This window comes from Gymnodraco acuticeps, unplaced genomic scaffold, assembly GCF_902827175.1.
Source record: "Gymnodraco acuticeps unplaced genomic scaffold, fGymAcu1.1, whole genome shotgun sequence".
Lineage (NCBI taxonomy): Eukaryota > Metazoa > Chordata > Actinopteri > Perciformes > Bathydraconidae > Gymnodraco > Gymnodraco acuticeps.
This window is the reverse complement of record NW_022992344.1, coordinates 365,522-390,732: the sequence shown is the minus strand read 5'-3', so window position 1 is coordinate 390,732 and position 25,211 is coordinate 365,522. Positions and strand designations below refer to the sequence as shown.

The window sequence follows — 25,211 nt, the reverse complement described above, 5'->3', positions numbered from 1 at the left end:
AATATTTAATTTAACCAGATAGAACCCTACTCTGAGCCAAGCAGCAGAAGAGAGAGAATAGAACAGGAGGACCAGCAGAAGAAAATAAAAGGATCAAGACCACAAGTCTACTTGCAAGCAAGTATTGCTGCACGCAAGGACGTAGCAGGTTTTGACTCCTCTCCTCCCTTGATTTCGTACACTGCATTTTGGAGGAATTTCCATACAGCTTCACACTGCTTTGTGTAGTCGATGTCAAAGATATAGAATACCTTGAAACAGACATCTACTGCCTGAAGCAATGTGTTTTGTTCCAACGCCTCCCCATCAAGAATAACGAACGCCTGAGAGGTGTGCCAAATATCGTTTCCCAGGGACAGGACATATGGGTAAGGTCTTGACACCTTCGCCTCATGGAGGTACTCCACCAAGTTTGTTCCAACCTGAGAAAGAAATAAAGAACAAAAGACAAGATAAATTAAACAAAGTAAAAGATTGTGCAAAAGCAAAGAGTAAGCAAGATTTGGCAGTGGCTGATACAATGCATATTCAGAAACAATGTTTTGAATTATTCTTGAGCCCAGGAATAACAGGCAGTCAGGCACATTCTTAACCACTTAAACTGGACCTGGGTTGGCTCTGTACTTTAGACCACTGTTTTCCATCTTCACCAAATCTCTTCGCCAAAAATAGCCGATCTAGCTGCCATGTTTGGCTAATGTCCCCGCCACCCCCCCAAGAATATGGATGCTGGGTTCAAGTGATTAAAAGAATAACATTTCCCTTTAGATATGCAGAGGGACTTACAGGCTTATGATCAATGAAGGCCAACTTAGACTCCTCGATAGTGTACCGGAACACTTTTCGGCCAACCCTGTAGACAGTTGGTGGAAGCAGTGTTGGTAACTGGCTCAGAGCAAGTTCCCCCAAACAATCTGTAGGAAGACAATTTTATAGGTATCAATATGTGGCATGGCATATCTGTGAATTGGTCATTTAGTAGCAAAATAAAGTCTGCTGTACAATATAACAATGTATTACCGGGTGTTAATCCATCAAGCGACGAGATAAGTTTCCCTTCCCGTCTCGCCAGGTGCAGGATCTTGTCTTTAAACAAAGGTAGCCAGGTTTCGAAGAGCTTAGGCGCAGCCTCTCCATGTAGGATCTGAAAGTCCTGTGCAATCTAAATGAAAAATTGAAAAAGAAAATTCAATGTGGCAGCTGACATACTGATAAAAGATTGTTATAAACAATGCATCCACATCATATGTAAACATATACTCCTTCCTAACTTACCATGCCTGGAGTGAATAGATGTGGGAACTCTTGGCGGATCCCTTGAATGTCCCACCCGTTTTCCCTTAAAGACTTGGCCCTGTTTGATAGTTTGCAGAAAGTACAGCAGTACAAGAATGTTAAAAGGATATCACAAAAAGCCCTGAGGGCAGTTGCAGACAGGTGCTCTTTTATGGCAGTTTTGGAGGGTAAGGAGTTGCACTTTCTTGATGGCTGGTGGTAGGGTGTTCCACATTTTGGTAGCATAATAGTAAAATGCATTCATCCCCATGTTTGTGCCGATTATGGGGGGGGGGGGGAGAGAGTAATGGAGCTCCCACTGGTGTTGTGCCCTTTTATTTTGACAGGTACATGGCACTGGTCCCTTGAAAACCAGGCCCATTGCAAGTTGCTGTACTCTGTCCTCCCCTGAGCCATCCCACTATAGCATCATAATGAGCAGGGGTTAGGTCATAGGTGTGAGAGGTCTAGTAGTAGTTTGTTTTGAGAAGTCTGTAGTTCAGATTTGAATGACTTGAGGTGCTACAGTACCATGAGGTGCATGCATAGGCAAAATGACATTGAATGAGTGCTGCAGCTAGTGTCCTCAGTGCATTCCTACTGACCTGTACACTGCTGTATCCTGCATGTATTGCTCCACCTGGTTGAGGGGCTGCGAATTGTGTTTCAGCCATTCTTTACACTGTATGGCTCTTTCTTCCGATATGGTACATTCTATAAAAGTACACATAAGGATATTAACAATCTCAAATTATATGTCTGTATTGCTTAAACAAATTATTCAGTTCCAACGATTACCTGGTATGAATGTCCTACGAGTGCCAGCTTCACTACTTTGTGGTGGTGTCTGCTGCGTGCTCTGTGACCTGGCCGGTTTTCTCATCCTCTTTCTGACGTTCCGAAGCCTCTCTTCGAGGAATCCAGTGGCTGGGCGGCGGTTCCGTCCTGGGGTGAACCAGTATCCCTGTCAAGAAATGAAAGTCTTTGGTGAATAGAGATGAGGCACATTTTGATAGCGTGGCGACAACATGTGGCTGAGCCATCTAGAACAGGGTTTGTCTGTATGTCTGTCTGACAACACCGGGCATCAAACAGCACAGAAGTCCAGTACTCTGGTGCTGGGAGATGAGTTATATTGTGTTCAACTGACTGTTTTAGCATCAATTCCTCAATAAAATGTTAATTACTTACGAAGCCACTGCTTGAGTCCGACTCGTCCTTCAAGGAGGGAAACCCATGAATCAAAGCTGCAGCCAAGGCCTTTTTTGTCTCACTGGTAGGACTGCAAACACAGAAAAACTAAATTACCAGCAGAGTCAAATTAGATCTTAAGTATTTCTAAAACATGTGTTGCACCCCAGTATAATGGCTGTAGCATATTCTGCAGCTAATAGGCATCCTAATAAATTAAAAACACTACTGAACGTGTGTTTTGGTACATGTGTTGTGCATGTTTATGTTGGTGGTCTAGGTAAAGGTCAGACTTGAAAGTAGTGTCCCGTCTTATTCTTTTCCCCTGAAAGAAGATTCATATACCTTTTTCAAACTAACATAACATTCACTAAAAACAAGAAAAAAAACCCACTATTTTTAATTACCTCTCTCCAAACTTCTCCATGAGGTGAGACACCAAAATACGGACAAGGCACTTTCTTTGCGAAGGGATGATCACATCCTCATCAAGGCTCCCCAGGATCAGCTTGCCTTCAGTTGAGCCTGTGAGAATCTGGCGGATATCCTGAGAAAATTGCAAGAAGGGACAACATCACAGATATCGTTTATTACTCTTTAGTGTTGATTAAAGAAAAAAGTGAAACCCAAGTCTTAAAAAGTGGAGCTTACAAATTGTGGAATTATATGTAGTGTTTGAGGTATCATCGCTGGTACGACAGGTGCCGTTTGGTCCTCCATGGAGGGTGGAGTTGTGGCAGTTGGTTGGACATCAGGACTTGTAGGTGGCACAGCAGGTTCAATCTAAACAGAATCCAGGTTAATGTAACAAACAGTGACAGCCACCTAGAATTGCCGGATGAGCATCAGTAATGTAAATCAGTGTACCACACCAGCGGACTCAGAAGACTGAACACAGTATGCATGGTGTGAGAGATATGCACCACGCCAAAGTTTTCACCCGAGTGAATGAAAAATGCGACAAGTTTGGACCATGCAGATCTGCGGCAAATTGAAAAAGATATAAAACAAACATGTAACTTCTTAACTGACAGTGACTACTACTGTACATCGTCACCGTCGGGTGGAAACCGTGTATGTCCAAAATTGTTCCTTTTATAATTTTTAACATTTAAAAATTGTGAAATAGCCAATCGACAAGCTCTTGACATTGGGAGCTTGTAGATCTATTTGAACTACTTTTGTACAACACTATGACGAATTAGTACATTTACAAATATAAAAAACATAGTTTAAATATGGAGACACAAGGTTTCTGCCCAACAGCAACGATATGTAGACAGATTAAACAAAAAATACTTACTGTACAATTTATCACATCCATCCCAGTATTTACAGAAACATCCCAGTACTCCATCGCATGATCATCCCTGTAGTCCAAAGGCACCTTTTAAGCAGCATTTATAGCTAACCACTAAACAAATATGGCAGGAAAAAATGGACTTGACGAGTCAAAATGCTATTTACAAAGTGTCATACCTACTGTACACACACCTGGTGGCAGTAAGCTGATTTTCTAAAAAAGTCTATAGCGCAGTGAAATGTATAAACTGTCATCAGTCTCGCTGAATGACTTCACTGCATGTAGGGGATGGTGATCAAGCAGCTCTCTCACATCAACAGCTGCCAAAACTTGAGTGGGAATCACACTGTATGCAAAGAAATGCCTATCAAACCATTGTGTTTCCCACTTCTGTACAAGTTTTATTGTTGGTGTGTGTGATGTTTGGTCTAGTACTAAAATTGACTTTATGAGACCAAATTGGGGCTCCCCATCTGGGTCATAAGACAGGAATACAGTCATGCCTGCTCGATATGCAGTTCCCTTAAAGGTAACCAAGGCTGGTTCATACAATTCACTGAAAAGGGGAATGCCTGTTAGACCACTTTCGATGTCTTTAACTCCCTCAATGTTGGCCAGAAAGGTAGTGTGCCCTGGACCAACTTCTGTATTGTGGCTCAACACAGTTCCACACAGCAAATTATAGCACTGCGCTATCTGATGGCGAAAGGCCATGGTTTTGCAAATGTTTCGGAAGTTGCATGTTACATGGCTAACCCGTTTAAAAAAGTTGTGTTTCGCTTCGAATCTCATAGCCCAAAACTGAGTCAAGGGTCCGAGCTTTTGAATGGCTCTTGGGTAATGGAGCATGAAGTGGTGTTTTGGCAGCAAATGGTGAAGAGGATAGAGCTGCAGGAAGAGAGAGTGATGCTCTTCAAGGATTTTAGCTAAGTACAGTGTTGCTTCAACAGTAAGAGAAGGAGAGAAGATGAACTCCATACATAACAGTAACAGTAGGAGAAGTTTCCATTCCTTGCTATGCATGGGGACCAGGTCACCTATCATTGTCGGCAGCAACCTAAGTAGGCACCACATTTGAGCTGCTGATTGATGCATGGCGCCTTTAACCTTTTTTAGATCATCCTTACTAATTACAGAAGGTTTAGACCTCAGATGAGCTAAAAAAAGGGCTACCCGGTTGGTCATGTCATCTTGCCCTAGTTCATCCCATTCATCCTCAACTTCCTCATCTCCCTGTACAGGCTCATTTTCAGCACATGGACTAGCAGTTGATGACATTTATTAACAGCTTCACAGTTAGATGACAATGTGTTCTGCTTACCTCCTCCAACTTTCGCCAACGGTCTTTATTGTCTCAATGATCCTCTCTCGCGATGATGATGGTTAAGTTTACGGTTATGCCCAAATATCGCGAGTGCACACAGGATGCAGGGGAAACCCTTTCCCGCCAGATCGCGGTCAAAATCAAACCATGGCAGAGTTCTCTTAATACATCCATGGAAGTGTCCAAGAGCAGTCAATAATGTAGCATGCCTTATTGTTCAAGCCATGTTTGTTGTTTCACATCTTTACAACCGTGAACATTTAAAAGTAGATTGATTTTTGTCTCTGTTTACATTAGTTGGTATCATAGACTGTGGTTGGTATCCAGTTTATTGGTGGTTATACCGCCACCTTCTGCTCTGGAGTGGGAATCAGATATACCCTAATCCCTTTGTCTCAGTTTATCTCAACATGAATGAATCTAATACATGTGAAATGGTTGCGATTCATGCAAACCAATACCCAATACCATAGGCGGCGCCGGCGCGTGAGGCTCAGGTTTGGAAAGGCTTAATCACTTTTTTTACCTGACGCTGCCCGCCTCCGGCATCTATAGAAAAGAGATCAACTCAGTGTGCAGAGTTTAAATCTCTCAAGTCATATTACAGGATAAAGGAAATACAGTTTAAACTGCCGTATGCAGAGAAGACGCCGACGTGTCGCACTTATCATTCATATTACATCATCAATCAGATCATCGATCATATAATATTATAATATATCATATATTTCCTTATCTGAGTCAGCTTCTCCAGCCATATCTGGCCGTGCAACACTTACAGTGTCACATACTGTATGCAGAAGTATTATTTTAAGCAATACATTATGTTCACGAAACACTCGAGTCAAATGTAATTAAAGTCAGATCTGGTGAGAGAAACCCTGGCTTGATTTACCGAGTTGATAACCAGCGTCGTAGGACCGCTTAGCGAGATCTCGTTTGTTTGTTTGTTACTCAAACATATCCAGGGTATGTTGAACTGGCTTCGTAGTACAGGGCTAGCGGGTGGCTAGCAGCGCTAATGTCAAAGACACAGACATTATACATTAGCCTATATTTGTATTTTACCAGGATGCAGTGACACAAATATTTGGGAAGGCTTAGCCTTCCCTAGCCGCTACAGCACCCGCCGCCCCTGCCCTATACCATATAAATAACCCAGAATGAGTTAAACATTTCATAACCAAATGGATGGGTAGACAAAAATATTTTGACCCAGTACTTGGGTTGCACAAAAATAACCCAATACCATATTAATAACCCAGAATGGGTTAAACATTTCATAACCCCATGGTTGGGTAGATGAAATAACCCACTGTTTTTTAGAGTGTACCTACTGTGAAACATGGGGGTGGAAACATCATCATTTGGGGCTGTTTTTCTGCAAAGGGACCAGGACGACTGATCCGTGTAAAGGAAATAATGAATGGGGCCATGTATCGTGTAGGGTTAGGGTTAGGGTAATGTTGTGAATCGAGTGGCCTGTGTTCGTCGTCCATAACATATGCCTGCCCATACCATAACCCCACCACCACCATGGGCCACTCGATTCACAACATTACCCTAACCCTAACCCTCACACCAGATACTGACTGGTTTTCGGACCCCCCAGACCCCCCCAATAAAGCAAAAATGCACGTTTCAGAGTTGCCTTTTATTGTGGCCAGCCTAAGGCACACCTGTGCAATAATCATGCTCACTATCACAGATTTTTTCAGATTTGTGAACAATATTTGAGATAAATGGTTATTTTGTCATCTCATGAAAAATGGGAGCAAAAACAAAAGTGTTGCGTTTATATTTTTGTTCAGTGTAGCTCCCTCCAGTAAATGACACGAGGCAGAGGTCTTGATTAAATACGGGGTGTATTCTTGTGGGACCTATTCCAACCCGTGAGAACTGGGTTGTAAGACAACAAATATATAAAAGGTAAACAATAAATAAATATGGAATATATGCATGTCATCACTGTTAATGCCGCTAAATAAAACAATAAACAGCACACATATCCCACACAGCATGTAGCACAAGCTAACAATAGCATGTAGCACAAGCTAGCGCATAGCATACATACATATAACCTGCAGCTCAACCACACACATTTAGACAAACAACCAGCACAAAAACGTACCTCGTAGGCTGCTAGTCATCTAATAATAATAATAATAATACATTTAATTTATATAGCGCTTCTCATCTGCCAAGACAAATCTGGAAGTGCTTCACAACAAAGGATACTAATACACTTTGATAGATTAAACAAATAATTGTAATAATAATAAATCAAAAAATAAAATATAAAATATAAAATAAAGTACAAAAATAAAAGTCGGTGATGGCGATAAAAATGGCAGTACTCCAGGTGTACCATGCTCAAAGTTTATTGGAAGGCCTGCCGAAAGAAGAGGGTCTTAAGGCCGGTTTTGAAGACCTCGGTGGAAGGGGCAGATCTCAGCTGATCTGGGAGGGAGTTCCAGAGGCGCGGGGCGAGTGAGCAGAAGGCTCGGTCTCCCATTGTTCGGAGACGTGTGCGGGGGATGTAAAGAAGAGGAGCGTGGCTGGAGCGGAGAGAGCGGGTAGATGTCTGGGTATGGATGAGGTCACAGAGGTATTTTGGGCTTTGTCCATTCAGGGCTTTGTACGTGAGGAGCAGAACCTTAAACTGGATCCTGTAGTAGATCGGGAGCCAGTGTAGTTTTGCCAGTATGGGGGTTATGTGTGCGGACCTTTTTGTACCGGTGAGAACTCTGGCTGTGCTGTTCTGGACAAGTTGCAAGCGGTTGATGGATTTGGCTGGGAGACCGGAGAGGAGTGCATTGCAATAGTCTAGTCTTGAGAAGACGAGTGCATGAACCAGTTTTTTTATGTCATCAGTTGAGAGTGAGGGCTTCAGTCGGGAAATGTTTTTCAGGTGAAAGAAGGAGGTCTTGGTGATATGTTTGATGTGGGCTTGGAAAGACAGAGTGGAGTCAAACCTTACACCGAGGTTGGGGACAACGGAGGAGAGAGGAATAAGCTGACCATCAAGGGAGGGGCTGATGTTGGCGGCCTTGGCAAGCTGGTCGGTGGTGCCTATCAGGATTGCCTCCGTCTTGCTGCTGTTGAGCTGAAGGTAGTTGGTGGTCATCCAGGAGCGGATGTCTTCCAGGCAGGTGTTTAGTGTTTGGATAGTGGTGGTATTGGGTTGTGTTTTGATGTAGACCTGAGTGTCGTCGGCATAGCAGTGGAAGTTGATGTTATGTTGTCTGATGATATGACCCAGAGGTAATAGATAGATTAAAAACAGGATCGGCCCCAGCACTGAGCCCTGTGGGACCCCGCATGTCACTGCGGTGTCGTCAGACCTGGAACCCCCCAGAGACACGTGGTACTTCCAGTTGGTGAGGTAGCTTGAGAACCACTTCAGAGCCGTGTCCGTCACCCTGGTGTAGGTCTCGAGGCGGTGGAGGAGGATGGTATGGTCCACTGTGTCGAAAGCCGCACTCAGGTCAAGAAGGACCAGGATGCTGGGTGACCCAGAGTCGGCTGCCATCAGTAGGTCGTTGGCTACTTTTATTAGGGCTGTTTCTGTACTGTGTGCAGGGCGGAAACCTGATTGAAAGGTCTCATACATGTCATTGTCAGACAGATGAGACTGGAGCTGTGCGGCCACAACCTTCTCAAGTACTTTGGCAAGGAACGGGAGGTTGGAGATAGGTCTGTAGTTGGAGAGGAGTTCTCGGTCGATATTTGTTTTTTTAAAAAGTGGGGTGACAACTGCTGTTTTGAAATGGACAGGCACCTCACCAGTCTGTAGTGACTTGTTGATGAGTGTTGTCAGGAAATTAACCAGGGTTGGCGAACAGGCTTTTAGCAGCGGGGTCGGTATGGGGTCAAGGGAGCAGCTGGTAGGCTTTGATTTGCCTATGATGGCTAGCAGTGCAGATGACGTCACCTCGTTGAAGCTGCAGAGGGTGATTCCGTTGATGAAGGGAGAGCAGGTGGGTGGGGTCCGAGCTACTGTTGAGGCTGTAATGGTTGCTCTGATATCTGCGATCTTGTTTTTAAAGAAAGCAGAGAAGTCATTGCAGAGGCAGCTGGGGAGCCTGTGTTGGTGGAGTTGAGAAGGCGGTTGATAGTGGAGAATAAGGTTCTAGGATTGCTTTTGCCGTTGTCTGTTATTGACGAGTAGTATGCAGAGCGGGCGTTTTTTAGAGCAGTAGCATAGGCACTTTGGTGTTCTCTGAAGGCCAGTAGGTGGACGGCGAGAGCCTGCTTCCTCCATAGTCTCTCCAGCTGTCGACCGCAGGTTTTCATGCAGCGGAGGGCGTCCGTGAACCAGGGAGAGGACCGTTGGAAAGTGGCTTTCCTCTTTTTTTCCGGAGCCAGGATGTTGAGCGTGGTGGTCATGGTGTCGTTGTAGAGCTCAATCATGTCGTCGGGGCAAAGCGAACGGGGAGGTCAGTTGAAAGGTTTGCTGTTATGGTTTTGAGAAAAAGTGGAGTGTCCAAATTATTGATGTTTCGGTACTTCATGACTCTCTCAATGGGGGGTGGCTGGTTGGAGGATGGGATTGTCAGCGTTAGGGAGATAGCCTTATGGTCAGACACTCCAAGATCAGAGATGTTTAGGTCTGATGCAGGTATGTTTCCGGTGATGATGAGGTCAAGTGTGTGACCATGATTGTGGGTGGACCCATGTATATGTTGTGTCAGATTTAGTGAGTCGAGGTAGGACAGGAAGTCGGCAGCCATGGAGCATTTGGGGGAGTCCACGTGTATATCTTTCTCTGCTTCGATCTCTCAGGCAAAAAGCACTTTCTTTCAAGATAAGATCCAATCTTCCTATTCCAACCCGAAAAAACTATTTTCCATCTTCTCCACCCTCTTGGACCCTCCAAAAGCCCCTCCTCACTTCTGCCAAGCGACTATGTTACCCACTTTGAAAAAAAGGTTGATGATATTCGCTCTTCTTTTTCTGACTCACCTTTACTCACCGCTGGGTCACCAGACCCTCCTTCCACCAACACACTAACCTCCTTTTCCCCTCTCTCTCCAAGTGAGGTTCTTACCCTCATTACCTCTGCCCGCCCTACCACCTGTCCTCTTGACCCTATCCCTTCAAACCTCCTTCAGACTATCGCTCCTGATATTCTACCGTTTCTCACCCATTTCATCAACACTTCTCTAACTTCTGGTCACTTTCCAAACAGTCTCAAGGAGGCAAGAGTAAACCCTCTCCTAAATAAACCTACTCTCAACCCGTCTGATGTTATAAACTACAGGCCTGTCTCTCTCCTCCCGTTCCTGTCTAAATCACTTGAACGCGCTGTCTTTAAACAACTCTCCTGTTATCTCCATGAGAACAACCTTCTGGATCCGCACCAGTCTGGTTTCAAGGCAGGTCACTCCACAGAAACTGCTCTCATTGCTGTCACGGAGGAACTGCACACTGCCAAAACTGCATCCCTCTCCTCTGTCATCATCCTGTTGGACCTGTCTGCTGCATTCGACACGGTGAATCATCAGATCCTCCTTCGCGCTCTCCAAAAACTTGGAGTTTCAGGCTCTACACTTTCCCTCCTCACCTCATATCTGAAAGACCATACCTACAGGGTGACTTGGAGAGGGTCTGAGTCCGACCCTTGTCAATTAACTACAGGGGTCCCTCAGGGCTCTGTTCTTGGTCCCCTCCTCTTCTCCCTGTACACAAACTCGCTCGGATCAGTCTTTAGCCCGCATGGTTTTTCATACCACTGCTACACTGACGACACCCAATTAATTCTGTATTTTCCCCGCTCAGAGACCCAGGTCGTCGCACGCATCTCTGCTTGTCTAGCTGACATCTCTCAGTGGATGTCTGCTCATCACCTCAAGCTCAACCTTGACAAGACTGAGCTGCTCTTCCTTCCGGGAAAAGATTGTCCCACTCTTGACCTAACAATCAACATCGGCGTCTCAGTTGTTTCCCCGACTCAGACTGCAAGGAATCTGGGTGTGATCCTAGATAACAAACTGTCCTTCACTGCAAACATTGCTGCTACAACCCGCTGCTGCAGATACACGCTTTACAACATCAGGAAGATACGTCCCCAGCTGACACAGAAAGCGACGCAGGTTCTGGTCCAGGCTCTCGTCATCTCACGCCTAGACTACTGCAACTCCCTCCTGGCTGGTCTACCTGCATGTGCCATCCGACCTCTGCAGCTCATCCAGAATGCAGCGGCTCGTCTGGTCTTCAACCTACCTAAATTTCCCCACACCACTCCGCTCCTCCGCTCCCTTCACTGGCTTCCGGTAACTGCTAGAATCCACTTCAAGACACTGGTACTTGCTTACCATGCTGCGAATGGATCTGGCCCTTCGTACATCCAGGACATGGTTAAACCGTACACCCCAGCGCGTGCACTACGCTCTGCATCAGCCAAACGACTCGCTGCGCCCTCGCTGCGAGGGGGACCCAAGTTCCCATCGGCAAAAACACGTGGGTTTGTTATCCTGGCTCCAAGATGGTGGAATGAGCTCCCCATTGACATCAGGACAGCAGATAGCTTGCACATCTTCCGGCGCGGACTGAAAACTCATCTCTTTCGACTACACTTCGAGCGATAGAACTTTTAACAAAGCACATACTGATAAAGGACTGGCTTATCTAAAGCCAGTTGAGTAGCACTTGAAATGTTTTGGCTCTATGAAACCTGATGTACTTATATGATTCTGTTTTCTTCAAGGTTTTGTCTTCCTGGTCGAATGTACTTATTGTAAGTCGCTTTGGATAAAAGCGTCAGCTAAATGCAATGTAATGTAAATGTAATGTAATATTAAAATCGCCAAGTATCACAATGTTGGAGAGAGTGGGACATACTGAGGTGATGAAGTTAAACAATTCTGGGATGAAGGTTGAGTTGGATTTTGGAGGACGGTAGACTAGTACAACTAGTATAACTGTCAGGGATTTGGGTGGAAAACATTTAAAAGCAAGGCACTCAAAGGACTGAGTATGGGGAATAGTCAGTGGTTGGAGAATAATAGTTTTTTTGTGCAGAACAGCAATGCCGCCACCGTTACCATGGGCACGGGCTTTTTCAATGTAGTTGTATCCAGGAGGGGATGCTTCATTTATGTGGAAGAAAACTCCCTCTTTATGCCAGGTTTCAGTTAAAAATATCAAGTCTGAGCCATTGTCGTCGATAAAATCATGCATCAGAGCAGATTTCTTAGAGAGAGACTGTGTATTAAAAAGTACAATGTGTACAGGGGTTGCAGAGGCTACCACATGTTTTTGAAGAGGATTATTATCGTTTATGGATGATTGTCCACAGCGCGAAGCAGATGGTGACATTGCACTACAAGTCCCATGAGCGGCAGCGTTCCGATGACGCACCCGAGATGCGCCAGTGCGTCCCTCAGTCACAAGCGACGGGATGCAGCCGGTGCTCCCATAGTACACAAACTTTCGCCGTGAGCTTCTGTGGATGTAACGCGGGCGAGATATGAAATCATGTCCTTTTTTGGCCACAGAATGTCCAGGAAATTCATGACAGTTGTAGGTGAGGAGTTTCGAGAATATGTTGTGTTTTATTTCCATGCCAATGAAGACCAGGCGGCCCAGCCGGGGAGCCGGGTGCGGGCTAGCTGGCTAGCTGGCTAGCTGGCTAAGAAGCAGCGGACCAGGCAGAGGCTATTCAACCCGGGACAGCGAGGCTGGACTGTCCGGGAAGTCCCCAGGAGATGCTTGGTGGAGGCAGGGGAATCCAACAGTGTCTCAGAGGTTGAAGAACTGGACAGAAAATCAACGGAGGCGATGACCGTAGGTGGCTAGCTACAGCGGTATGGAGCAGGTATGGAGACTTCAGCCACAGGTTAAAAAAAAAAAAAAAGGGCTAAAAACAACAAAGCTAAACTAGACAAAGTGTTCAAACACAGTTTTAAGAGAGTACAGAAAAGAGAATACAACTAAATGAAGGCTAAAAATAAGTTCAGACGGAGAAGCGGCGAACAGAGCAACGCCAGGCGTCCTCTCCTCGAAGGTCTTGTGACTTGGCTCTTTGTTAGTGGATGGTCTAGAGGGGCTGATATCTTTAACTGCATTTTTCCCTTAGATTTTCTTTACATTCTGCGTTGCTCTGCAGTTTGACTATCAAGTGCGTCGATTAAACAAACAGGTGTAACACAAAACACCGCAGATTAGTTCCGCCCCTATTAATATTGCACATAAAAGGTAGGAACCAAAAATACAACATGGAACAAAATAAACAACAGAAAGTGAAGACAGTTACACTCCCACCAAATCACCTGTGATTTCCATAACATTTTTAGAAAACCAATATACATTAATGTAAAACTAACTATTTTGTTTTAGACCTATTAAGTGCAGAGTGTGAGTGAGAGTAACTGAGTCTTAGTCTGCTTCCAACAACAACACCGTCTTGTGAATAGGCCTTTCAAGGTAGACAGGTTTAGCGAGGCGCTTTCCCTTTCCATCCAGGGTAGAGTCGCTGATAAGCAGCTTGAGCCTTCTCACTCTTCCATCCCCTCCTGGGTACACTTCCACAACCCTGGCCAGCTTCCATTGGCCACGCGGTATAGTGTTGTCTTGCAGAATGACAATGTAATTTACCTTGACGTTTCTGCGGTCCTTGATCCACTTTGGTCTTTGTTGGAGATGGTACTCCTTATGCTGCTGAAGGCACTTTATTTCTTGAGAGAGTGTTGCTTCTTGAACCATCTCGATTATGGTCAGCTCTGCTTCTCTCCTCTCCTCTAAGCGTGTAGCTTCACAGGACCTTGGCTTGAGACCTTTACATTTCCTTTGCAAGGCGCTTGAGTCTGGCAAAGGCTTTAACCACTCTTGACCAGTCTGAGAATTTGTGAAGGTGATCTAGTAGCGACATTACTTCGTTTGCCTGGGTATCATGAACCTGGGCCTTCTTAAGCTCTGGGTCACTACTCACGATCTCTACCACCTTGACTTCCCCACTTGGTAGCTCTTTCTGCCAAAGTAGGTCAGGGCCTGTGAACCAATTTGAGGCTTGAAGTTGCTGTGCTGTGAGACCTTTGGAGGCCTGATCTGCAGGGTTATCTTCAGAAGCTCTTTCGACAAAGTCAGATTCCAGCACCTCGCTGACATCTGCATGTGAGACTTCCTTAATCTGTTTCTACAGATGTAGTGTACTTCCCTTGAGAGGTTTGAAGACTGGAGACTTGGTATCACTTGCTTCACGGTTACCTGGTGACTTACTCCAATCATATTTCCAATGTCGAGACAGGGATTGCCAAAGCCGACAACACTCCAGCCCAAATCTGTTCTCTGTGCAAAGGGCTGGTTTTCTTCACCTGGCACCACTTATTTTGGGACGAGAGCTTGAGGACAGTTGTAGCCGATAAGCAGGCCAACATCACAGCTTTGCTGAGGAGCGATCTCATCTGCAAGGTGTTCAAGATGAGGCCATGCATTCGCAGTCTCTGGTGTGGGAATATGGTCTCTGTTTGCTGGGATGAATTCTCTTGAGTAGGTTACTGGCAGAGGTATTATCCTGTCCGAGTAGAATCCTCTCACTTGGAGACCAGTTAGCTTCCTACATGACACGACTGTGTTTCTTGAAGCCATTGTGGAGAGCTTTGTGCTGCACTGTTTCATTCTTTGTGTGAAGAGCCTTTGCCGTTTCTTCAAGGATAAAGCTTGTGTCACTCTGTGTATCGAGGAGTGCATACACAAGTATTTCCCTATGTGGCTCATTTGTGGCTGACACCCACACTGGAACGATTGTGGATGTATAGGGGTCTTTAACATTCTGGAAGACTGTATTGGATGTTGCCTCACGTGGTGTGCTTTCCGCTTTACCTTGTGGACTTTCCATTGTGCTTTCTCTTGCACCATCATGGTTTGTTGACATTCTTTCTTCTCTGGTGCGATTGTCGTGGAGACAAGTTGGATGTCCCTTTTCGCATGTTTCGCACATCTTTCTGTTTTGACATTCCTTTGAGCGATGGTCAGATTTTAAACAGCAAAAGCACAACTTCTTCTCTTGAACAAACTTGACTCGCTCAGAGATTGTCTCATTCCTGAATTTGTAACATTTATGCAGATCGTGTCCTGCCTTCTCACAGAAAAGACAGTTTGTGGCGTCTGCTCTTTCATCTGTGTCTGTAGTCAATACATTTGCTACAGGACTTCTGTTCGTTAAAATCTTGCTTTTTTCGCTTTCTCTTGATTTTAGAGCATGGAGAGATGTTATTGGGTTGCAAGCTATTTTGGCTTCATGTGTGAGAAATGTAACAAACTGGCTGAAGGTTGGGAACATGTGATTTTGTTCTTCCATTTCTGTGACCTTTTTGTTCCAACTTGAGGTCAACCAGTCTGGAAGTTTAGCAAGCATCTTTTGGTTTTCGTTGCAGTCGTTAAGTACCTCAAGTCCTTTGATCTGTGACATGGCAGCCTCACAGCTGCGAAGGAAGTCAGAGAGCCCTTGAAGTTCTACGCTGTCTTTGGAACTTATCTTGGGCCATGCATCAAGCTTATCTCTGAAGGCCTTAGCAATGAGGAAAGGATTACCGTACCTCTCTTCTAGGATGGTCCACGCGGCATGATAGGCTGACTCTGTGCCTAGCAGGAAGTAGCTCTCTATGGCCTTCTTGGCGGGTCCACCCACATACTTTCTTAGATAGTATATATTTTCTTCAGCTGGGATGTGTTTCCTGTCAACGAGTGTACGAAAGGAGACCTTCCAGTCATTGAACCTCAGTGGGTCACCACTGAACGTTGTAGGTTCAGGCACAGGTAGACGACTTGCACTGATGGACTCTGCAAGAGCTCTGACAAGAGCTGAAGTACTGTCTTCTTGTTTTTGTTGTGTCACAGCTTGAGGTGGTGAGTGGTTTTGCAGTTCACTGCTTTTATGCTTGAGTTCTTCTTTCACAACCAGAGGAACATGTTGATGGAGCAGCTCGCTAATTTCTTCGTCTGAGCATTACATTACATTTAGCTGACGCTTTTATCCAAAGCGACTTACAATAAGTACATTCGACCAGGAAGACACAACCTTGAAGAAAACAGAATCATATAAGTACATCAGGTTTCATAGAGCCAAAACATTTCAAGTGCTACTCAACTGGCTTTAGATAAGCCAGTCCTTTATTAGTATATAAGTGCTTTGTTAATAGTTCTATCGCTCGAAGTGGAGTCGAAAGAGATGAGTTTTCAGTCTGCGCCGGAAGATGTGCAAGCTATCTGCTGTCCTGATGTCAATGGGGAGCTCATTCCACCATCTTGGAGCCAGGATAGCAAACCCACGTGTTTTTGCCAATGGGAACTTGGGTCCCCCTCGCAGCGAGGGCGCAGCGAGTCGTTTGGCTGATGCAGAGCGTAGTGCACGCGCTGGGGTGTACGGTTTAACCATGTCCTGGATGTACGAAGGGCCAGATCCATTCGCAGCATGGTAAGCAAGTACCAGTGTCTTGAAGTGGATTCTAGCAGTTACCGGAAGCCAGTGAAGGGAGCGGAGGAGCGGAGTGGTGTGGGAAAATTTAGGAAGGTTGAAGACCAGACGAGCCGCTGCATTCTGGATGAGCTGCAGAGGTCGGATGGCACATGCAGGTAGACCAGCCAGGAGGGAGTTGCAGTAGTCTAGGCGTGAGATGACGAGAGCCTGGACCAGAACCTGCATGCATGCTTTCTGTTCATATACTTGATGTCTCGCCTTTGCCGCTTTTAGCTTCTTTACCGCTCTAGTTGTCTGCGCTTGGCTTGTAACTCTCTTTGCCTCTCAGCATTGTCTGCCTCCTGTTTGGCTCTTAACTGAGCAGCTTCAGCCTCCAGTATATCAAGTTCTTCGATCAGTTGTTCCTGTTCTAGCATTACTTCTAAAGTCGCTTCATTTGCAGCAATTTCAGCAGCGGCATCTTGTCTTTTGATAGAAGAGAGGAATGAACTTCTTGATGTGGCTCTCGAGTTGCTATGAGAATGAGTCGAGGACCTGGTGACATGAGAGCCATTACTTCTCTTAACAGAGGCAACAGATTTGCATACAGACTGTCTGGTTTTTACCAATTTCTTCTTCCTCATGACTTTTGTCCTTTCTTGTGTCTATTCGTTCTCTTGCAGTCTCAATGATTGTCTTTGTAACTGCTTCACAGGTGTCTTCTCTGCGACGTGTTTCATGGTCAGGAATGTCAATAAGCCTCAACTCTTTATAAGCAATATTTACATCATTGGAGGTCTTGCTTACCTTAGTGAGTATTCATGCAGCAGGTCATTAGAGCATTGACCACTTAGCGCTTGTTTGGCTTCCTTTGTGATATCTTTCCACCTTTTGTAGCTCACACTGAAACGGTGCACAAGTCTTGTTACTTGCTCATCGTGCAGTTCTTGGCCCTTTTCCGTTAACTTCCGGACTCTTTGGCTCCTTTATGGCTCTTGTGTGGAAAGGTTATCCATTTTCGGATCTTCAGTTGCCTGTGGTTGCTCGTTTTCTACTACACTCACTTCATCACTCTTAGTGTAAGACTCAACATCTGACATTTTACTTGTTTACTTAAGTTTGGTTTTAACTCTATTATTTAATTATCTTTAAAGCTAAGTAGTTAGCCAATTTAGATATTAGCTTTGAGTTACCTTAAGCTTATATGCAGCTATTGAGCCTTATTTGAATGAAAATCACAAGTGATAATGATATAGGCCAACCACAAAAAAACTTGGTACATTTCTTCAACACTTATTACTTGAAAGATATTGTCCTTTAAATGTACTTTGTTACTTAGTCTGCAAATACTTACTGCAGATACCTTAATACACAAATCGATATTATGAGGGGTGAGAACCAGAGGGGCGTAAGTGACATTTTGGTCAAAAATCAGTTATATATATCAAATGAAAGCTCTCAATGAGCTATTTCTACTGCCAAAAGGGTGCATGTGAATTCAAAACCAATCCAGAGTTATTCATCAAAAACCAAAAGACCTAACACAGAACACACTATTTGGGGCCAAAAGGACGTAAGTGCACTTACGCCCTTTTGGCCCTGAGAAATGTATTATGGGTAAAGCCTTTGGATAGCACTTGAGTCAAAATGGCTGACACCATATGTAAGCAAGCTAGGTCAACCATGAGAAGAAAGCTTTTCACTGCTGAAGAAGTGTTACTAAGCTTATTTCAAGATGCAGAAGAGCTTGATGAAGAGAATGAAATAATCCAGGATTCAAAGTCAATGCTGAGTGACAAAGGAAACTTAGTTTCTACAGATCCATCTTCAACAGATAATTCAACTCATCAGAGATCAGCACATGCATGTTCCAGTATCTGTCAACTCTTTCAGGTACTGAGCATGTGGTGCTGTACTCTGACACATGTGGTGGGCAGAACAGGAATGCTGGTTTTAGTGCCATGTGTCTCCATGCAGTTAAAACCTTGCCCATCTCCATTATTGATCATACATTCATGGAGTGTGCACAGCAAGATGGAATGTGACAGTGTTCATGCAGCCATTGAGACCGACAGAAAAAAAGGGCCTTTGTACAGTTCGGAGGGGTACTACTGTACCTGGCAAGGAGGAACAGGCCATAGAAGGTGATTGAGCTTGGGTACAGTGACTTTCTGGATTTCAAGTTCTTCTCACAACACACTAGGGCTGCTCAATTATGGCAAAAATCATAATCACGATTATTTTGGTCAATATTGATATCACGATTATTAAATACGATTATTCATTGACTTTGAAAACATCCATTTATTGAACTTTAAAAAATAAATAATAATTTGAACAGTATCTTTTTAACAGTTGATTACCCTGAACTTTAAGTATAACTCAACTGCAAAGTATTCAGCTAAAGCCACATATTTTGTAACTTCCCCACGGCATTTGTCATATAGGGCAGGGAGTGCAGATCTGGTGAAATGATACCGAGATGACATCGCTTAACGCTTGTCCATAGTGTTAGCCAGTTGCTTAAACCCCTGGTTGCTAACCGTACTAACCGGGCACATGTCTTTAGCTATGTAGAATGTGATGGCATGTGTTATATCTTTGTGTCCTTGCGAGCTGGTTGAGTAGGCCGTTGCACTGTAAAGTGCGTCCTTAATTGATGACTATGATGTGGTGGATGAAGTCGAGGGGGCACGCTCGTGAACTGTCAACAGGGGGGGGGGGGGGGGGGGGGCCTCGCTGCGGGGAAACTGTGGATCTCGTTGCAAGCCAAAATCGTAATCGAGATTAAAATACGATTAATTGCACAGCCTTACAACACACGGTCCGAAACAGAACCAATGACACAGAGGGACAAACAGTTTGTTGGCAGAAAATGAAATGGCAAAAACAAAAGAGGATCACAAAATCACAAATCAGGATCACAAAATCAGGATCAGAATCAGGATCAGGATCACAATCAGGATCAGGATCACAAAAAAGGATCCGAAAAGGATTCAGTTCAAATATGAGCTGTCCGACCAAACTGCAAGTTGGAAAGCAGGAGACCAGAGGTGCTCATGCAATTGAACCAAAGAAGATGCACACAGGTCCACCTGGGATCTCTGCTGTGAAAAATAAAGACGTACTCGCACAAATGGGAGTATCCCTCACTCCTATGTAGGCAGAGTAGGCTAGTTTGTCGTTTCAAATCAATCTGAAACTTACATGATCTGCATGAAATATGCTGTCGTATATAATTATATTGCTATATTTGACATTCCCAATGTTCTAAAGTAGTTTTTGATTTGCCAAACAGTTATTAGGCCAGGTTTAATGTAATGTATTGTTATTCAGTGAACTAATGTGATATTGATATTTGATATGATCACAATGGACTCTTTAGCATATTTTCAATCCGTTATTTGGGGAAATGGCTAAATAATTAACTATTTGGCAAAATGGTTATTAATGTTTTTGTTTTTTTAAATAATTACATTCAATGAACTAATATGATATAAGGATATTTTCATATAATATTGTTATTATAACAATTGATTACTGTTACTTTTGACCTCATTAATGTAAAGCCTTTTTCCTATATTTATCAGATACGCCCTTTTTTTTAGTTCCTATGATATAAAATCTTAGTTCCAAAAAGGCGCATGTGACTTTATTCTGAATAAAAAAAAAAAAGAAGAATATTTTTTTCAATGAAAGTCAAAATATTGTTCATTAAGTATATTATCATCCACATGTTTATGAATATTCATATTAAAGATTGAATTTAATAAACAAAGTCAGGATAAAGTATGGTCATTTTTTGTTTTGGCTCTCCTGTAAAGTTGGTCAAATGTCACTTACGCCCCTCTGGTTCTCACCCCTCGATTAACAACATTTAACTTCCATTAGAAAGGTAAGTAAATAACATTAACACAGACTATATGAATAATGCAAATGTCCCATTTTCTTTGTATGGCACTTTAAAGTCTCTTTGTTGCACCTAAATGTATACTAAAACACCTGGACCTTCCAGAAGTAGTTGGATCTTGTGCTGTTGTGTCAACCCAGTCTCACGGCATTTCGTGTTCACCAACACAATTTTTAATCTATTGATTCGTGTTCACCAACACGATTTGCCCCTTTTTTTCATGTTGCACAGCACGATTTTAAAAGCAATGTATTTCTACTGCCTGCAGCACGTCTTTTTCTCCGGTCGGGTCGAGGAAGACCGGAAGCTGTGTGGTTCATAAAAACATGTTCTTACTCAATATCAAGCCACAGTTATTGCTTTTAGTTGAAATCGTATAATTTTGGACTTTTGTTGCTGTCTGTGAGGAAAATAAATGGGGCTCAGAGCCTCAGGATACTGAAATCTGTATTTTTTATTTTTAATCTTTTTTTCCTTCTAATTTGTTATTCTTTTCAAAATAACACACTGTTATTTACTCACCAATAACACACAATTATCCTTGCTTTTATTTATTGGTTTAATTCCATAATCTCTGGCTTTTTTGGCGTCCGTCAGGAACTGAATTTCAAAATAAAAATAACCGGAAACAGACGTAGGCATTTCGAGCAATTACCCAAGATCCTCAGCTATGGTTTTAAGCTCGCTTATTGGATGTTTTAGCCGCAATGCATGCTGGGATTTGGTGTTTATATGATATGAAATCCGGAAAACATTTTAAAAGAATAAAATACTTAATTCCGAGCGCTCTTGCTTTTCTCTTTGAAAGTCATCACATAACGGCATTGTAATACACGGTTCGGCTGCATTGTATATTACAGATCTGCCGTAGTTCTTTATTTATAGAGCCCTGATGAGAAGACCTTTAGAAAAACTGAGAAAATGCCGCCGAAACTGAATACTTGACGTGGGTCATAAATATATTCAACAATTAAACAACATCTTCAATTTCTCTTCACACAATACGTCTCCTTGCAGTATCAACACTAATTCGGCTGACTTTTACATTTGATCTAATTCACAGATAGGTTATATTTACACCATAACGGTGCACAGCTGATATAAAAGGACTGTAGTTTTTAAAGATATTACTGATTTTCTTTGAATGTAAGAATGTAAATACTGAGTCTGAAATAGTATAGCAATATGCTGTAAAATTATGTGAAAGCATGCATAAAACTACACATCTTCAGATGTTGTACGAAAACAAAAGTGTCCTACACTAATAATACAAAGTTATTATGGCTGTGTGTACCTTGTGTGCACCGCCTAGTGGTTAAAGCACGTTATTGAATTTGTGTTTTATTTGATTAAAACAATATTAAGAGTACATACTTTCATAGGGGGAAAGTATAAATATAGAATATAAAAAATCAAGAAGATACTATAAGTGATCTCTACAATAAAACAGTTTAGTGCAGAATGTACAAAGATATTAATAGGAGGAGGTGCAAAACAGAAACACGAATTAACCTTTATTTGAACATTAAATAACAGATTAAGGTCTTCTTTTAAATAAGAAAAAAACTTTGGGGGTATCTATCTACAGATAAATATTAAGCCTGACAAAGTCAGGGTTTCCCACACAGACTATATTTGGGCGGGCCGCCCAGGTATATTAACGGCCGCCCAAGTATATTTCGCGACCCTTTTTTTTTTTTTTTTTTTTTTTATAATTTTTTTTTGTATTTTTTTTTTTTTATTCGTCCGTGACCACGACGCCATCTGCGATCGATTAACTTGTGGACAATGATCCCTTGCTCCCTTGCTCTGATCTCGCCTCGTTAAGTGGCCTGCCTCACACAGGGTGACTGGCTGTCTACATGATGTGGCCTGCCAACATGGCCACTGTCATAGAGATCATAAATCAAAGCCCTTGATTGGTCTCTGTGTGTCATTCAAGCTCGGGATAACCTCAGCTCAGGTGAGGTAAAGGACTCTCTGAGTGTTTAGATAGTTAACTTAGTTTAAGTTCTCAGTGGGTCTCAAACAGTGTGGTCACCATTTATGTAAACACATATTTCCATTTGAGAGGGTAGTGATTGATCCAATGGATAGTGAGGTGGGCTGAAGATCGGAAGGCTGTGAGTTCAAATCCCGCCAGGAACACCACCACTAGTGTGCCCTTGAGTGCCATCTTTACGCAAAATGATTATACAAAATGATTATACAAAATGAAAACTTTTTTTTTTTTTTGCGCACCCCCACCCCCCGCCCGCTGCCACCACCCGCCCAAGTATATTTCAGATCTGTGGGAAACACTGAAAGTACTTAACGTCTAATATATTGCTTTCCTGCAATGTTAACTATGTTGAAGCACTTATTTTAACTGATATTATACATATGAATTATACTCTTATGTATGTAGATAGAATAAGAAATGTGCAGAATATGACAGTTTAATGGTGGAGGTACACACATATTGATAGATGTCTTGTAATGCACTGTTGAGGAACCTGTGACCCAAGTGTTTCATTCATTGCATAACTACACCGTAGTTGTGTATATGATATGTCAATACACCTTTGAAAATCTTGAAAGGGATGTACAAAATAGCCATAATATACAGTCTTTAATTAACTATTAGTAGAGAATAACGAGTAATGAATATACTTTATTACTCGTTTCCATTCATGTCAATTGCAGATACATGTTTAGTCTTCTCAAGCACCAACTATCAAATATCTCCTGATTGTTGGCACTTGACAATCACCTTACCTGAATTTTACTCAGGTGTAACTAAAGTCTGATTTAAGGGTTGTTTATATTTCACATAATTAATCAGAATCTGCAAAGTAACTCAAATAAATGCAGTGGAGTAAAAATACCAGGTTAACCTCTGAATTGTAGTGGAGTAGAATTACAAAGTAACAATGAGCTGTCATGTGGGTATTAATGCTGCGCATTATGGACACAAGCAATTTTCACCCATTTATTAATGATATGTTTTACATTTGATAACACCAATGTGTTTAATACTGGCAACTTCTAATTGTGGGAAAAACGAAAACGTTCAGTAGAGACGTGCCATAGAACATTTTGCGAAACACAATAGCCAGCATGTGTAGTTCTGGGGGGGGCGTTCGATTTCAGTTTTGGATAGTCTGGCGTGGTTTCGTTCCATTTCACACAGCTGTTTGACGCTCTGCGTAACCTTACGGGGACTGTAGTCCTAAACGTTAGCTGGGGATTATGGGTAGTGTAGTGTCTTCGGCCATCCTAAACTCAGAAATGTTGACAATCGCAATGATGCTCGAAATGTCCCTTATAGGCCTACGTCTGTTTCCGGTTATTTTTATTTTGAAATTCAGTTCCTGACGGACGCCAAAAAAGCCCGAGATTATGGAATTAAACCAATAAATAAAAGCAAGGATAATTGTGTGTTATTGGTGAGTAAATAACAGTGTGTTATTTTGAAAAGAATATCGAATTAGAAGGAAAAAAATATTTAAAAATACAGATTTCCGTATTCTGAGGCTCTGAGCCCCATTTATTTTCCTCACAGACGGTAACAAAAGTCAGAAATTATACGATTTCAAATAAAAGCAATAACTGTGGCTTGATCTTGAGTAAGAACATGTTTTTATGAACCACACAGCTTCCGGTCTTCCTCGACCCGACCGGAGAAAAATACGTGCTGCAGGCAGTAGAAATACATTGCTTTTAAAATCGTGCTGTGCAACACCAAAAAAAGGGGCAAATCGTGTTGGTGGACACGAATCAATATATTAAAAATCGTGTTGGTGAACACGAAATGCCGTGAGACTGGGTTGGCTGTGTAGATGGCTGCTACATATGCACACGCTGCGACGGAGATGTCCCGTGCCGTCCATGGATCGCTGCCATCTGGCGCCGTTTTACTCGTCTACTCATGCGGAGCAGTCGAGTTCTCACTGTAGCTCCCTCCATTAAATGACACGAGGCTGAGGTCTTGATTAAATACGGGGTTTATTCTTGTGGAACCTATTCCAACCCGTGATAACTGGGTTGTAAGACAAAAACTATGGTAAACAATAAATAAATATGGAATATATGCATGTCATCACTGTTGATGCCGCTAAATAAAACAATAAACGGCACACATATCCCACACAGCATGTAGCACAAGCTAACAATAGCATGTAGCACAAGCTAGCGCATAGCATACATAGGCTACATATAACCTGCAGCTCAACCACACACATTTAGACAAACAACTAGTGATGGGAATTCCGATTCCCTTCAGGGACACAAATATTTTGATTCAGTTCACTTGAAAGATTTGTTCACTGATTCGTTCACCGGTTCGCGAACGACTTCTGGTGATTTGCACGTTCGCGAACGATTCGTCTTTGTAGGCCTACTTAATTCGTTCAGTGAGTCTTCACTACTGCCGAAGTCCGTACAAGAAGTTTGCTGACGTAACATTTATGATATTAAAACACATTTTACACCTCACCTTGTTGCCCCATGAATTATGCTCTGGGAATAGGCTACATATTATTTAAGAAATATCATTGGTCATTGTTAAATCTCTCATAAATGTGTGCCTGACTATACGATGTATTACAGCAGGCTAGCACGTTATATTTTCAAATCCATGCACGTACTATGTGGCCTAACTTAAATCCCAAAGCATTAAACTCCATTTGGCGGAGTTCAAAGTGAATAAAAAAATATATCCTCTACATCGGTGACGATTTATTCATATTCTATGTACCCTTCTATGTTTACCTTTAGCTAGCGGCTAAGCTAGTGGGACGCTACGGAGCCCAGCTATCCGCCCTCTGAA

The 25,211-nt window shown here is 42.9% G+C and overlaps 1 protein-coding gene across 1 annotated transcript; it reads right to left on the bottom strand.

The window, feature by feature from the left end:
- On the bottom strand, window positions 1–24,303 carry LOC117541588. The gene is made up of 12 exons (XM_034208799.1): window positions 24,215–24,303; window positions 20,494–20,527; window positions 3,770–3,836; window positions 3,118–3,249; window positions 2,874–3,013; window positions 2,467–2,557; window positions 2,074–2,239; window positions 1,881–1,989; window positions 1,276–1,354; window positions 1,021–1,162; window positions 787–914; window positions 1–422 (listed from the first exon to the last, which is right to left on the bottom strand). The coding sequence occupies exons 3-12, from the start codon at window positions 3,821–3,823 to the stop codon at window positions 108–110; spliced, it is 1,356 nt and encodes a 451-aa protein (XP_034064690.1). The 5' UTR covers window positions 3,824–3,836; window positions 20,494–20,527; window positions 24,215–24,303; the 3' UTR covers window positions 1–107.
- Window positions 24,304–25,211: the final 908 nt, after the last annotated feature.